At 40.8% G+C, this 16,464-nt stretch overlaps 1 protein-coding gene across 2 annotated transcripts in view; it reads right to left on the bottom strand.

Annotated features, from left to right (window-relative positions):
• Window positions 1-300: 300 nt before the first annotated feature.
• Window positions 301-16,464, bottom strand: part of LOC129170453 (rab GTPase-activating protein 1) — a 111,995-nt gene continuing 95,831 nt past the window's right edge. For both annotated transcript variants that reach the window (XM_054758058.1, XM_054758059.1), the window contains 6 exons: window positions 14,817-14,927; window positions 13,128-13,232; window positions 12,737-12,820; window positions 7,977-8,048; window positions 4,187-4,402; window positions 301-2,967 (listed from right to left, as the gene is read on the bottom strand). In XM_054758058.1, coding sequence (XP_054614033.1) covers window positions 2,842-2,967; window positions 4,187-4,402; window positions 7,977-8,048; window positions 12,737-12,820; window positions 13,128-13,232; window positions 14,817-14,927 — 714 coding nt within the window. In that variant the 3' untranslated portion in view covers window positions 301-2,841. The remainder of the gene's footprint in view (window positions 2,968-4,186; window positions 4,403-7,976; window positions 8,049-12,736; window positions 12,821-13,127; window positions 13,233-14,816; window positions 14,928-16,464) is intronic.

The following is a 16,464-nucleotide window of genomic DNA, read 5'->3' as shown; positions in this document are numbered from 1 at the left end:
AGTCAGGACCGGCATGACTGGGTGGTGTAAATGTGGAGCTTGCCAAGCCATGCCAACACGAATGGAGTGTTTCTGCAGCTCGGTGTTACCATGGATGGAAAGGCTTGGTGTGTATGGTGGGGAGGACACTGCTCCAAGAGACTGCATCACAACCAACCACCTACCAAAATCAACTGGAAAAGACACCCCAGGCCAGCTGGACCAATTGAATTTGAATGATTCCAGTTCCGATTCCTCGCTTCAATTCCGCTTTCTAATGATTCTCAATTCCGATGCTTTATTGAGGCAGGGTCATAAAAATTTTGCACAGTTTAAATGCCAAGCCATGCCGACACGAATGGAGTGTTTCCGCTGCACGGTGTTGCCATGGATGGAAAGCCTTGGTGTGTATGGCGGGGAGGACACTGCTCCAAGAGACTGCATCACAACAACCTACCCACCATCAACTGGAAAAGACACCCCAGGCCAGCTGGACCAGACGGACAACTGTCCATGGAGTAAGTCACCATGATATTGACTGTGATACATGGAGCACATAGTGCTTTATATCTAGGGTTGGGCATCGTTTGAATTTGAACGATTCGGGTTCCTAACGATTCTCGATTGCGATGCTTTATAGAGGCAGGGTGATAAAAAAAATGTGCACAGTTTAAATGAGGGAGCTGACCAGAGTTGGATGGAATGTCTGAACTTCTGTGTAATGATTTTATCAACGATACCATGAGTTCCTTCCAGGGCTATTTTCAACCAGTATGTTCAACTTGAATATACAATAAATGGTATGAAAGGAGTACACTTTCATTAAAGACTTTACTTTTTGAAACATAGTATACCGTACTTTGTTGCCCCAATGTTGACATAAGCTATTTTTTATGACACCCTTATTTTGTTAACACAACTAAACAAGATATAGCCCAAAGCACTCTTATTGTGAAAGTGCAATGTACTGTGAGTACTTTGCAAAGGATAAAGTTGCCTAGCCACAGCTCCAACTTCCACATCAGCAAGCATCCCGAAACCCTGGCTTACTTTGGCATGAGACAGACGTCGTTTATTGTTGACTTCCCTCATTCTGACTGCTTAGGGGAAGTCCGACGTAGCCATCAAAGACGAGGTACTGTGTTACACTGTGTTACTGTGTTAATGTGCGAACATTAATCAAGTTGATTGTGCTCCGTCCTTCGCATGATATCACTGTGTTGCAAATGTTGCTCTGAGTCAACCGCTCGCCGGTCGGCGAATGGGCATCGATCCAAGGAATCTAAATAAAAAAATGTCAACGATCCCAGGAGAATCAGGATGTTAGTCCTGGTTCCCATCGATGCTGGAGACACGATGCCCAACCCCATTGATATCACAGCTGTATACACTGTCCACCTAGCCGTGTACAAGCAAAACATGGAATGTGGGCTAAAGTGGTCTATTCCTAGTTTACCATATGATTGTTCTTGTTTCCCAGTCAGTACAGATTGGTGTCCCATCGCATTCTTTTGGAGTGGGCACGTTAGCTCTCGGGAGAGGTGTGAGGCGCTGTGTCACTACGCTAGAAAATAGTGCTTCGTGTTAACTCCTACAATAACAGTCTTGCTGTAGCTTGGTTGCTATGCAGGTCATGTTATGTAAATGGAACATTGTTGGCGGGTTTTTTTAGGACTTTATACTCAACATAGGTGTGTCCCATGACGTGCATTGTTAGCACCCTCATGCTAGCTGGTTTTCTCTCTGTAGAACGCACAGAAAAGGGAAAGACGTGTGGTCACTGTTTCACATCAGGATGGTGGATGAGGGGCAAAATAAAAAAGTGCACTTTTCCTTTAAAATAAAGTATAGCCACAATCTACTAGGAACAGTGCTTGACTTACTTTTACACTTACATAACAGTTAGTGTTAACAAACAGACTTCAAACAGTGCCTGTAAACTTCACAACGGGCTGATGATGGCCACAGTTTGACCCTGGAACGGATTATTTGTATTCCCATTATTTCCAATGGAGGAGAAATTGTATTGTTACAATTTCATTGTGTGTGTGTGTGTGTGTGTGTGTTTGTTTGTTTTCCACTAAAGTGTCTTTGCAAGCATGAGAGTTTCATTTTAGCGCACGTGTGCGCGCGCGCGCACACACACACACACACACACAGAGGGAGGAGGAGGTTATGAGCAAATAAACTTTTTACGTCTGCGTGCATCTCGTATGCTACATTTTCATCTTCATCAACCTCCACGTTTTCTCTCTCTCTCATGTGCGTGCACACACACACACACACACACACACACACACACACACACACACACAATAACAAGTGGTCCACGCATGCACACGTTCACAACCTTAGTGCTTTTTCTCTTTTTGATTACCAATGCACTCACATGCACACGCACACACACACACACACACACACACACACACACTTTACATGATGAACAAACATAGAAAAAAGAAATGTATATTATACATAATATTACCAAAAAAAGCATCTATTTGTACCCAAAACTGTTGTTTTTAGTTTGTGCCAGTAGTTTTTTTTTGTAAGAAAGGAAGGAAGGAAAGAAGAATGGAAGGAAGGAGGGAGTGTGTGTTACCATGGTTACAGTTAGGCTCCTCCTCTTGTTGCTTCTTGTCAGCAGGAACTTTTTGTTTATTTTTTCTAAGCCCCTCCCATCAGTGCACCAGCTGGAGTCATGTAAAAAGGGGGAAGGGAGGGGAGGGGTTTGTAGTGATGAGCACGCCCCCTCCTTCCATCTCCCCTCCCCCTCCACTGGATGTACTAGAAAGTTGTAGGTAGTTTTAGGTCAAGGCGGAGGAGGGGCAGGGGGATGCGGGTGGTGGTGGTGGGCTGGTGTTAAGTGGTGTCCTTGCCCTGGGTGGTGCCCGTGACCGTCTTGATGGAGGACAGGGTTCTGTTGAACCAGGTCTTCTTGGCCGCCTGGACCTCGTTCAGGGCCAGACCCAGATGGTGCTCCAGGTCCTGGCAAGGCAGGAGAAAACCATAAAATATTACTCAACCCTGTCTTGTCATTTACTAGAATTATAACACATGTACTGAAAAGACAATGAAAATGTTACTAAAATAATAAATAAATGTTCTGCAATTTACTCCAATTATTAATAATTAATATATAAATAAGAATACAAATAATACACTCGGATGTACTGCATATTGTACAGAAAGACTGTTGTAGTGGTAGAATATTACAATAAATATTTTAAAAATATTTGTAATATTTCAAATAAAAGTAGTTACATAATTTGTGCCCTATAGCTGATGTAATGTGAATTAGTCCTGTGTGGGATCAATAAAGTTCTTATCTTAGCCATCTGAGAAGATCAAATACATTGTTTTTGGTGCCAAACTGTTTCCAAGGACAGTATATCAGCGCGTGTGTGAATGTATACACGAGAGCCACTCACTTCAATTTCTTTGTAGAAAGGTGCTTCATCAGAGTAGGTACATTTACTTGTATTCATGTGCAGTGCTGCCTTGACACATCCAAAATGGTGGCGACCGATGCGACGTCTACGTATATACTGTATGTCTGTGCCCCGCTCACCATAAGCGGCGTTTTGACGACCCATCACGTCCTGCCACCCGGAACACGGTTAAGCAAGGCTTCCGCTCAAGTTTGTACTGTTATGGCGAGATCGCTGCTGTATGCACTGGGGGCTCCAGAGTCTACAAAGTCCTAAACTTCGCAAAGAAATGCCCACAAATGTTGCTCAGATTGAAGTTACAAGACCGCCATCTCCTGGTGTAAAGTATTAACTACATCAGGCAGCAAATTCAGCAAAGGTGCAATTTTGCCACTTTCATAATATGGGACAAAAAACGATACAGATAATAAATTTTTATGCCAATATCAGGCCGATATTATCAGACATCCCTGCTGATAATAAATAAATCTTCATTTGAACTCATTGCAATTCCGTCTATTATCAAAGATAGGTATTGTATTTTAAATATTTTTTATTTTATATTTTCATAAATGTGTGGATTCTCACACAAAAATCTAAACCCCATGTGAACATACACTGACGATAATGTCAGTAAAAACTACAAAATAAAATAGGTGTAGACAGGAAGTTGCATACACACAAACACACACAAGGAAGGCAGTGCCCCCTGGTGGTCAGGTCATTACTTTTAAACAGTGGTTGACTTTTAAGATGTAAAATGTATTTTTGCGTACCTGTATTTTGCACTCAGCCTCCACCAGCTGCAGTTTGGTCTGCGCCAGCTCCAGCTCCATCTCCCTCAGCTGGTTCTTCAGGCCCTCCTTCTCCTCGTCCGCCTCCTCGTCACCTCCGGGGGCGGCCGCTCCCTCCGCCGCCGCCGCCAGGACCGCCCTGACGCGGCCTTCTTTGTTGAAGAGGCTGCTGCATTTCTCACAGCCTTCAACTTTGGCCTGCACAGCAAAAACACATCAGCATAAGAATACAAAAGCTACTCTCGTGGCTGACATCTTCACCTGCTCTAAGTGGACATGAAAGATTATTTGACTTTTTCTAAATATTTTATTTGTGTATAAAACAATTAACACATTAAAATGTTCTTTTAAATCAGTAAAACAAACAATATTAAATTATACACGTTTTATTTTATATGTTTCATGTTAATATTGTATTTAATTACTATTATTGCCAATATTATTATTTTGTATACTTCTCTATTTTTCATCTAAGCACACATTTTCATATAGTTTTACTTTACATTTGTAATTGAAATCATTATTTAAATGAATTTTATATAACATATTCAAATGTTCTACTAAATCGGTAAAGCAATATGTTTTATTTCATATTTCTTTTATTATAAAATGTATTTACTAAACAATAATTATAGTTATGCATTAATTAATTACATTCCATCATATTGTTCATTATATTTTACCAACAATATTTTCCATGAATTAGCATAAACTTTATTTTATGTCATATATTTATATATATGTATTTTTTCACAGGCGTAATGTTTAATGCAGGATCTATATTTAATACATTAGTCACCAAACATGGTTCCTGACAATAAAAAGCTGTTTAAATCTTTCTTCTGGAAATGTCAGCTTTACAGATGCCATGTCTGCTGTGCTATACGGGGGCACATGGAGCGAGGACGCTGGGTTCGATGCACGATATCACTCCTTTCAAACCTTGAAAAGGTGAGAAAGGAATCATTAAAGATGACATGGAAGCACTCGGCGGGTAATGTAATGGTCCTCTGTCACTTTTAAGCGCCGTCGTTAATGATTCAGCGAGCCGACCGTTCCTCATTAACACCTTTGCAACTTTACATTACGCATCATTCACTGCACACGCACCCTTATTCTCCTCCGCTGGTTACAATCGCTGACAGCTTTATTGCATTTGTCTCACACACACACGTGCCCGTGCACACAGAGAAGCAGACGGCGTGTCCTTGCTGTAATAAAGGACTGCTGTTTGTCCTTGTGCAGCCATGGAAAAGAAAAAGCTCACTAAAATGTTATTTTCTTTGCAAACACAGCATAAGGAAGCAGCACACAAGACAGTTGGATCAGCAGGAGGTCAGGACCTCGTGACCACCGGAAGGTCACCAGTACAAGAACCTTACGGATCACAAACCAAATCTGGAAATTAGGTTTTTTTTTTGGTGTAACAATGCTTCTTGTCAATAAAGTGAAGTCTATTTCCACCAAGTACGATTCCTTATTTTATAAATGGGATATTTTGGTAGTTAGGGCATACAAAACCTGCCTACAACCTTCTAAATACACTTTTTAACATTATTGGAGCCCTCTAGGCATGAAATAACACCCCTATAGTCACCTTTACACTCCTATTACTAAATATAGCAGACATAATAAGGGACAATAAGACATAAATAAGACTTGTGCTCGTGTGTGTCGTGTTGGACAGGAAGTGAGGTTGGGGGTTCAGAGTTGAGTTTTAGCTTACGGCCCAGCAGTAGCCCATGTTTTTATTAGGTATTATTGTGCCTGTTGTGACATCATTCAAAGCTGTAATAAAGCCTGTTGTTCCAGCAATCAAGTCTGGTGCTTGTGTGTCTAACCCAACATTACAGTAACATTATCGACACATAGTGAAAAACGTATGATACTACATATAATGACAACGTCTTTGAATGCATCTTCTGTATTGTAGCTCCTTTAGCCACTTTTATGCTTGAACAGGCTTTATTCAGGCAAAAACACACCCCATAACATTCGGTCGAATGTGCTTTTTTTGCCTAATAATAGGCCGTATTCAAGCACGAAACAGTACGATTTATTAATTTATATATTTTTGAAACACAGTGATGGAGTGAAACCGCAAAATTCAAAGTGCAAAGTGGTGAGGGACAAAAAAAAAAAAAATACAACCCCCCCCCAAAATTTGTATAAAGTGGAAAAAATATGAACATATACTGTAGTACATAACTCTTTCTGTGAAATACATTTCATGCAGTATTTGCTTATTGGGCCTTGAGATGGGTCAATGATGGGCAGCATCATCACCAGAACTGTCACACTTAAAAGAAAAAAACCTCACAATCAAGGTATTTAGTGTGTGTGTGTGTGTGTGTGTGTGTGTGTGTGTGTGTGTGTGTGCGCGCGCTAAGGTAATATTAGCACATAAAAACACGCTGCCATTTGCCTCTGACCATTTCCTGCACGAGTTAAGCTTGTTTCAATAGTTTGTATAATTATAAAGGTATGTAATTATGCTGATGTATTTATAAATTAATAATGACTTGGAGATGGGTTGTCTGCAAAAACAAAAAAGTGGCCTATTTTTGGGGAGAAAAAGCACAAATGGGCGCCAGTGCCTCAGGAGGTACAGTAGGTCGTCCAGGAACTGGAAGGTTGGCGGTTCGATCCTCGCTCCCTCCACCCAGTCATTGTTGTGTCCCTGGGCAAGACACTTCACCCACCTTGCACCCAGTGCTCTCCACACTGGTGTGTGAATGTTTGGTGGTGGTCAGAGAGGCCGTAGGCGCGAAATGCAGCCACGTTTCCGTCAGATTAGCCCAGGGCAGCTGTGGCTACAGATGTACATTACCACCACCAGTGCGTGGCTGAGAAGTGAATGAATAATGGCTTCACTTCATTGTGAAGCTCTATATAAGTTCAAATCCATGATATATATTTTGATCAAAATATACCAATTTGTGTGGTTGGAAATGCTGAATTGCAAAAATGCGGGGATCCAATGTTTATGTAATTTTAGAGAGGCACGATATCTTTGTTTTCAAACCAATAGACCCATAACTTTCTGCTTCTCAAGACCGATATGATACCGATATCTACTTTTATAAAATTTTGATTTAAGTTTGTGCATACCTAGAGGTAAGAAGGCCTGGAACAGATTAGGATTTGACCAACTGTACCTGTCCTAATCAAATATTATGACATTACTACTACCGCCACATCACTACTATGAGGAGCACCAGAGTATAGGGGATGGGAGCCACCTGCTGTGGCCCAGCAAAGTGCACGATATTCGCTACGGAGGTCAGGAGAACCAGAGTATAGAGTGGTAGGAGACACCTTGCATGGTCCAGCAAGGTGCACTGTATTCGGGCACACGCTCCGAGCAGCCGGTGTGACCCACGGTAAACGTTTGCACTTTTCATACGCTGTGGTGCTGCCGTTTCAGATGGCTGCAAAGTTTTTTGTGTGCTCAATGTTTTTCCCCCCTCATTTTCCCCCTCATCGTGGAGCATTTGGTACAGCTAGCAAAACGTCTTCCTTGGAAAGTGAATGCTTGTTTTCAAGTGAGCTCAGGGGAAGTTACGACAGGCCGTTAATGTCACAGGCAAGAGAAAAAAGGAGCACTTGACTTGCTCACCTGCACACTACAGGTAATCTTGCTTCATTGGAGCATTTTTTGAAATTATCTGAGCTATTTTTAATGTTATGGGATCGGTATGACGTCATAATTCCGTCGTGCACCCCTACTGTATGTTATTTTCAACATCGTTGTTTTAATGCGGAAACTCACGCGTATCTTCTCCAGCTCTCCTCTGTTGGCCGTCTGCTGCTTCTCCAGACGCTCGCTCAGCTGGGAGCAAATCTGCAAGAACAAGACATCGCGTGTGACATTCCACTTACAGTAAAGCTACGTTTCTTCATGTATGCATTCCACAGCCAATTCACATTAATGCCATTCTTCCTTCTTCTTCTTCCTCTCTAGCCTCATCCTCCTCGCTTTCACGTCTTCTATCTCATCCTGTCATCTGCGCTGCTGTGACACTTCCACATCTGTCTCTCATCACTGCAGCCTCCTCTTCATCTTCTGAAAGTAGGTCTTTAAGAACAGCAGAGCACTCCTGTCATATAGTGGATCTTTGATCTTTGAGGTGTTTGTGCTGCATATACTTAACAGCAGAGGGCTTCTGTTATATACAGGATCTTTGGCGAGCTTTTTTGCATTTAGCCGTTAAAAGCAGCTGTGTTCCTGTCACGTAGAGGATCTTTGACTAGTGTGTTTGCAGTAGTTCCTTAAAAACAGAACAGCTGAGAGGCTCCTTACATATAAAGGATTTCATGCTGCTGTTTTTGAATTAGGCCATTAAAAACAGCAGAGAGCTGCTGTCATATGGAGGATCTTTGATAAGTGTTACTGCAGCAGGTCCTTACAACCAGCGGAACACTCCGTACATATGCCGGATCTTTGACTAGTGTTTTTGACTTAGGTCCTTAATAGCAGCAGAGCATCCCTCTCATATGGAAGATCTTTGACTTTCGTTTTGAAAGTAGGTCTTTAAGAACAGCAGAGCACTCCTGTCATATTGAGGATCTTTAAATGCTGCTTTTGAAGTGAGACTTTAAAAACAACGAGTTCTCCTTAGATACAGGATGTTTGCTACTACTGCTTTTGAATTAGGTTGAATTAGGTTTCTCAAAACCAGAACGCCCCTCTCATGTAGAGGATCTTTGAAATATTTTTTTTGCAGTAGATCCTTAAAAACAGCACAGCGCTCCTGTCACATAGAGGCTCTTTGACTAGCTTTTTTGCATTCGGCCGTTAAAAGCGGCAGTGTTCTTGTTATATAGAGGATCTTTGATTGGTGTGTTTGCTGTAGATCAGGGGCCTAAAACTCGCGGCCTGCGGGCCATTTGCGGCCCACCAAATTGTATCTTGCGGACCGCGACTGGACATCAAAGAGTAGTGTAACTGCAGCCCGCAACATCCGTGCAAGCTCAGTGTTACTTCCATACTTAGAGGGGCAAGTAAACACCAACACTAAACTAACAGTGAGGTTATCACATGGATGTATTGTGAATTGTATCGTATCGTGAGGTACCCTGAGATTCCCAGCCCTACTCCCAATACTTGATGCGGCCCAGCCTCACCCACACTCTACCTCCACTGGTTCCCAGTGAAACTGAGTTTGAGACACCTGCTGTAGATGCTTCAAAACAGTAGAGCGCTCCTTACATATAAAAAATCTTATATTGCTGTTTTTCGACTAGGTCCCGAAAAGCAGCAACTCACCCCGCTTACAAACCGCTTTGGAGGGCAGTCTATATAGAGGATCTTTGACAAGCATTTTTGAAGTGGGTCCTGAAAAACAGCAGCTTGCGCCTCTTACATAGAGGATCTTTGGCCTGTGTGTTTGCATAGATCCTTAAAAACAGCTGAGTGCTCCTCACATAGAGGATCTTTGGCTACTGTTTTTGAATTAGTTTGTTCAAAACAGCAGAGCACTCCTCTCACACAGAGGATCTTTGAAAAGCATTTTTGCAGTAGACCCTTAAAAACAGCACAGTGCTCCTGTTATATGAAGGATCTTTGATTCGGTTTTTGCAGTAGGTCATTAAAAACAGCAGTCTTCCTATCATATACAGGATCTCTGATGCATGCATTGGCAATATGTCCTTCACAACAGCAGTGCGCTCCTTTGATATAGAGGATCTTTGAAAAGCATTTTTGCTGCAAACCCTGAAAAACAGCAGAGCGCTCCTGTAATATAGAGGATCTTTGACAAGTGTTTTTTGCATTAGAGCCTTTAAACATCAGCACACTCCTTAAATATAGAGGATCTTTGACCTGCATTTTTGCAGTAGATTCTTAAAAACAGCAGGGCTCCTGTCATATAGAGGATCTTTGACTAGACTGTCATTCCAAAGTGTGATGGATGACTGGCATGTGTGGGATTGATCATGGTGACAGTTTAACCCCGGTAGGAACAAATATGGTATATGGTGGCTTTAGATGGGGGACATACATACTGTACATACAGGTTGCATTGGTAGCTGGAATGTTAAACATGCAAGGCAATGAATGCATGTTCCTAAAAAGTAAGAAAAAAGAGTTGATGAAGGTGGAATGACATTTCAGTGCTTCAATCCTTGAGGTCTGCTTCTAAAAATGTCCTCCTGCTATTTCTGTCTGCGCTCACAGGAGAGGGAGTGTTACATAACGCCTCTGCAATGGTAATAACAGCGAGGGGGGAGGCTTGTTGTTGGGGTGGCGGTGAGGTTTGTATTTCAACATCAAGTGACAGGATGAAAGGGGAAAGAAGGATGGAAATGAGGAAGGAAGGAAGGAAGGAAGGAAGGAATATGTTCCCAGTCGATGCAGGGTTCATGTGAAGGACAGCCTGCGTGTTGATGCAGCAATAAATGAAGACGTGTCTATCTTGCCGTATTATTTATAAAACACAGCAGGGATGCTTTCATACTGATGAGAAGCAGCAGAGGAAATACTCTAAGGATGCTGCTCCTCTTCATTTTGGAACACACACCTGCCTCATTCTTTTTATATGATGTCTTATTCTTATCTTACATCTCCTTGGGATTTTTTTTTTTGCAGGACAAATTCCTGCAGTAGAGGTAGTAATTCTGCCAACATTGTCTGTACTAAAACACCTTTAAACCTGCTCAGGACTAAACACTTCATCCTAGCAAATCATTGAAAGGGATAGTTGGGATTTTTTGACAGGGAGTTATATGACATCCCCATCAGCAGTGTAGTGTATCAAAGGTGACTTACCCCCCCACTTTGCTACGTGAATGGAGTTCTTGTCGGATTTCAGTGAGGAGGAACATAGTTCCGGTTAGTTTCTTAAGTATGTGTTCCACAGCGAAGGAAGACTGCTGCGACGCGGGAGTCTCCCGTCGCAGCAGTCTCCATCCGCGCATGTAAACACTGTGGAACACACACACACACACACACACAACAATGGACAGGCGAGGGTGCGTCCTGATACCAACGGAGAGTAAATACCGCCAAGCGACTGAGATGCAAATGTATTACTCTTTTGAAGACATTTTGTTTTGAGAAACCCAACTCTTTACTTAAGAGACCCCAGCAACTAAGCGGAACTACGTTCCTCCTCCCCAAAATCAGACCAGAACTCTGTTGACGGAAAAAAGTGGGGGGTAAGTCACTGCTGATGGGGATGTCATACAACTTCATGTCAAAAAATCCAAACTATACCTTTCCGGATTAATTCTGCGTGGGATTTGCTTTTTCTTGGCCTCTTGTTTTGGCAAAATGTATGATCGAGAAGGAGACTTTCAGTGACTTCTGGAGTCAAATCCCTGTCATGCAGGCAGTCATTTTGCAGACATTTTCTGGACACATACACCATTAAACCTGCTCAAGACTAAACATCCTAACAAGCCATCTCTGCGTGAGATTTGCTTTGTCTATGACCTTTGAATTGGCTTGCTTTTTCTTGACATTTTTTTTTTTGCTACAGTTATAGAGGAGGAGAATTTAGGTAGTCTGCTAATGTTTTGCACGGCTTAACTTCTTTTTACACTTGCATGACAAGAGAAAATAGAAAAAAAAACAACAGGTGAGTGTTTTATTGTTTTCATGGTCTAATATTAACTCATTCAATCCCAGCCATTTTTAAACACACAACCCCTTCACGACCAGCCATTTCAGACGATTTGGACTGATCTTTCAAGACACACAGAATATTGTGTTCTATGGCTTTATACACATGGAACCTATCTACTAAAAGAAAGATTAGACTCCCGTCTTTCATCAGAAAAAAAAACGTTTGTTTCTACCTTTTTCCATTCTTTAGTAATGAGCAGTAGAACATAGCTAAGTTTCAGGAAAATATCAGTTCCCGACTACAAGAGGGAGAAAACAAGCTTTTTGTGAAAAGCGCAACTTTAACTTTGACACAAATATTTTTTGCTTTTGCAACAGCTCAAATATCTAAACAACTGTACCAACATAAACAACACAAAAATGGGTGACGTCACAATAATCATTTATTCACAAATATAACACCATGAACTATTTAAACATTTTACATTTGGAAATGAACTGTGTGTGCGCACATAGCACATGCGTTAAAATTTCCCTACAATACGTAACCTGCACGCTACACTCCTCCATGCTCTCTCACTTCCTCCTTCCTGCCATGTGTGATTCTTCCATTCACATGATCTCTGCCGATCTCTTGTGGCCATTTTTATGGCTTAAAATTGCTCTGACAGTGACACGCATTAGTGGAGAGTTGCATCATCACCTCTTTTTGCTTCGAGCACACAAAACACGTAAAAGACGTATACTGTAAATACGCTGCTGGGGATCGGGCGTTCGGGATTACAAAAAACTTATAAATATGTCTTTGGTATTGAATGAGTTAATGGCGGTTAACTTCTTTTTACACTAGTATGGTATAAACCATATCAAAGCATAGATTTCATTAATAATAATTTTTTTGCAGGTTTGGACACACCAATGTTCAGCAATGGAGCGTTTTTTTTTTGTGTGCAGCTTGTTCATACCTGCTTGTATTCCCCAATGATGGAGCCGTTCTTCTTAATCTCCGATTCCGATTTGTCAAGCTCTCTCCTGCACATCTCCTTCAGCTGTGGACGCACACATTTAGGAAGAATATTAGCTCGTTAAAGGTTAAAGAAACACACGTTTGGGAATAATATTGGCTAGTTAAAGGTTAGAGCCAGAGGACAGATGGAGGCTGTGAAATAATGCGAAGGTGAAAGAGACACGTATTGCCAGCCTTGGCGCTCAGGGCAAAGGCAAACAATGTCGTCCACGCCAGCACATTCACCCTGCACTCAGGAAGACATCTTTAGAGGAAGACACCAACAAGACGACGTGTTTGGACACCACAGCGGCTGTGATTGTTGACGACATCTTCATCTTATCTCTAACCTGCGCCGACTCTTCCTCCAGACGCCTCTTCTCGTCCTCGGAGTCCACCAGCTTCTGTTTGGTCAGCAGCAACTCCTTGTTCAGGGCGTCCGCCTTCTCCTCAGCCTGATGCACAAAAAAACAACCACTCAGTTGTGACAAGGTGATGATGGTAATGATGATGAAGGTTATACACCAAGCTTTAGCACCAGCTGCCAGTGTTGTGACAACTAACAATTAGCTTAAACATGCTCATTTATTATTATAGAATCATCTACACACGTCCACCAGTAGAACGCCTACTAGCAATACGCTAGTACGCTACCACTCATGGATTTGTGACTCGCTAAGGCATTAATAAAGTTGATAGAAAATAAAAAAAAGTTGGTTCCATTCCCAGTGTCACAGTGTCCTCTACTGGTCAAGCTGCAAACTTACCTGCAAATACAAACACGACAGCCTCCATCTCCATCTCCCCTCGCCAAGAAGACAGTTTTGTCTCAAGGTATGTTGACGTATTATGACTTGTACGTAACTTACAAATAACATGTGTGAACGGGCGTCAACGATCGCATAACTTATTGCCCGCGGATGCGGGACGTATGAATCATACGCTGACATACGTGGAAAAGTTTTATGCATGCACAAAATTTTTGGACGACTTAGACGTACTACGATGTACGCCAGCGTATTGGCCAAATTTTCCATACGTTGGCATAAGCTGGCTAAATCGTCAAGGTGTGGCAGGCATTCGGCGTTGGGCATTAATTGTGAACACCGGCAACACGCTACGCATTCGTTGATATAAGTTGTCTATAAGTTATAGAAACGTTCTATATAAGTTACTAATACGTCATGTTTACGTCAAACTCGTTATGAATATGCTATGTATAGCCCAAAATTAAAAAAAAAACAAAAAACGTTGCCAGTTCAACGTATGTCATCAAAATGATCACGTCAGGCATGCGCCGCCTAAATCGTCAAGGTGTGACAGGGCCCTTATAAATATGTGCTTACAAATGTAGAATAACATTTAATTAATAAAAAAAAATAATAGTGCAGCATGAAATATATTTATTTTCAAGAAAATAAAATGTAAAAAAAAAAAATTACAACTACAACAGACATCAATTCATAACATGGTAGAGCATAAAAGTTGAATAAATATCTAAAATAAAATCATTCAGGTGCCTAAAAACACACGCACACATGCACATGCACACACACACACAAGTGCATCTCAAGACATTTGAATATCTTTCAAAAGTGACTTTATAATTTTATTTGTAATTTCTATACTATATATAACTTATTTATATAATATGTATAATACACTACACACAGTGTGAACTCTTTCAAGATTGTATTTCTTCATTTCATTTTGATGAATACTGTAAGGTACACAAAATTAGAGGAGTTAATGATAAACAAACCTACCTAACCCTAACCACTACTCATTAGTTATTCATTACTTCTTCATTAGTTTCTCAGTAACTATTGTATTTTTGTGACACTTATTGTAAAGTGCGACCAAAAAGCCAAAATCATTATGAAATAAAAGTGGAAAGATGGTGAAAAAGTTGAGTTTTCTTAAGTACCGGTTAGTATATATTGTGATGTATTGCAATGCAACAAATGAAAGGTGTACCGTGGATGCCGTGACAGCTTCAGGCAGTTCTAAAGGGAGGGTTTGGAGGTTTAGCCACTTACATTATCAAGGTCTTTGCGGAGGGCGATCTTGCTGCTGACCAGCTCGTGCGCCAGGTCGTCGTTCTCCTGCTCCAGGCGCATGTTGGCCTCCTGCAGACGACGGTTCTCCCTCTGAGGAGGTGTGAGAACGGTGGCAGAAATGAAAACCAGGGCATACAATTACAAAAAATGTAAAAAAAAAAGAAAAAAAAAAAAAAGGAAGGAAGCTCCGGAGAGTGCGTGAAAGCAGGCGAGAGACGGGAAGTGAAAGCTGCAAAGGGCAGCAATAAAGCCAAGGACAATCCACACAGTGTCAACGTTTGTGTAATCTTTAACGTGTGTGTGCATCATTAACACAAAAGCAGAAGAGACCGTGGGGCTAGACTGGGGGGTCCAAATGTTTTTCCAGTGAGGGCCACATAGTGAAAAATGAAAGGATGCAACTTTGCCACTTTTAGATTTTGTAAAGCAGCACATGTGGATGCTAACAAGTTACTCGCTTCAACTTTCTGATGAAATAATCATTGTCAATTTTCTTCTTGTGAAATTATGACTCTATTCCCGTAATATTATAACTTTTTCCCAACCTAATGTTTCAAAATTTCCAACCTTATTTTGTTTGCGTCTCATTAATACCACAACTTTTACAACATTGCATATTTCATCTTTAATAATTAAACTCTATGCTACCAAAAATGCTACTTTTCCTTACAATATTACAAGTTTATTCTTGTAAAATTACAACTTTTTTTGTATATATACGACTGTTTCTCTTAATATTTGGACTTTACTCTCATACAATTACAGCAGGTTTTTTTTTCCCCCATTTCTGCATGTTTTTCCCAACTATTTCAACTTTCTTCCTTAACCTTCTTCCTGTAATATTATGACTTTATTCCCATAATATTTTTACCTTATTCCTTATTCTTATTTTACCTCATTTTTACCTTATTCCTTATTAATATAACGGTAATCCCTCATTTATGGTGGTTAATTGGCTCTACACCCGACCATGATAAGTGAATTTCCGCAACGTAGGATTCAATATTAATACTGTAATTTCTGGTGTATAAACTGCTACTTTTTTCTTAAACTTTAAACCCTGTGGCTAATTTATGGCTGAATTCTAATCTCGTGACATCTCCTTTACTTCACAATAGAGGAGGAGCTCCTTATATGTAACAATATAACAACATAACAGTGTGACTCACGGTGTCATCTTTCAAAAAAAAGATTAATCACACAGTAACTTAACATACAAAAGGTATACCTGACAAATATACAAACATGTACCAATATCAGTTTAAAATGACAAAAAACCCAACAATTTTACATTTTCCCAAGTCATTGCGTCTGAGCAACGCATTCGTAGGGGCGCTGCAATGACGTCAGCCTCCTTTTGGAGTCCAATCATAATGTATTATTATTTTTTACATTTTTGGACACCCCTGGACTAGCTCAACTAACTACAGTGGAATCTAGGGATGCTCCAATCAGGGTTTTATGCTCCTGATTCCGATTTCAATAATCTATGGGTGACTTTGGCTGATTTTTGCCTATTTGACACACACCTGAATTTAATTCGATGCATGTTTTGGAGTAATACGAATACATGGGAAATCAATTGTTCAATACTTTATTTTTCAGTTCAAGATAACAAAATGAACAG

The sequence above is a fragment of the Dunckerocampus dactyliophorus genome, chromosome 17 (assembly GCF_027744805.1).
Source record: "Dunckerocampus dactyliophorus isolate RoL2022-P2 chromosome 17, RoL_Ddac_1.1, whole genome shotgun sequence".
Lineage (NCBI taxonomy): Eukaryota > Metazoa > Chordata > Actinopteri > Syngnathiformes > Syngnathidae > Dunckerocampus > Dunckerocampus dactyliophorus.
Note: the sequence above shows the minus strand (reverse complement) of the source record. Positions and strands in the feature narration are given on the sequence as shown.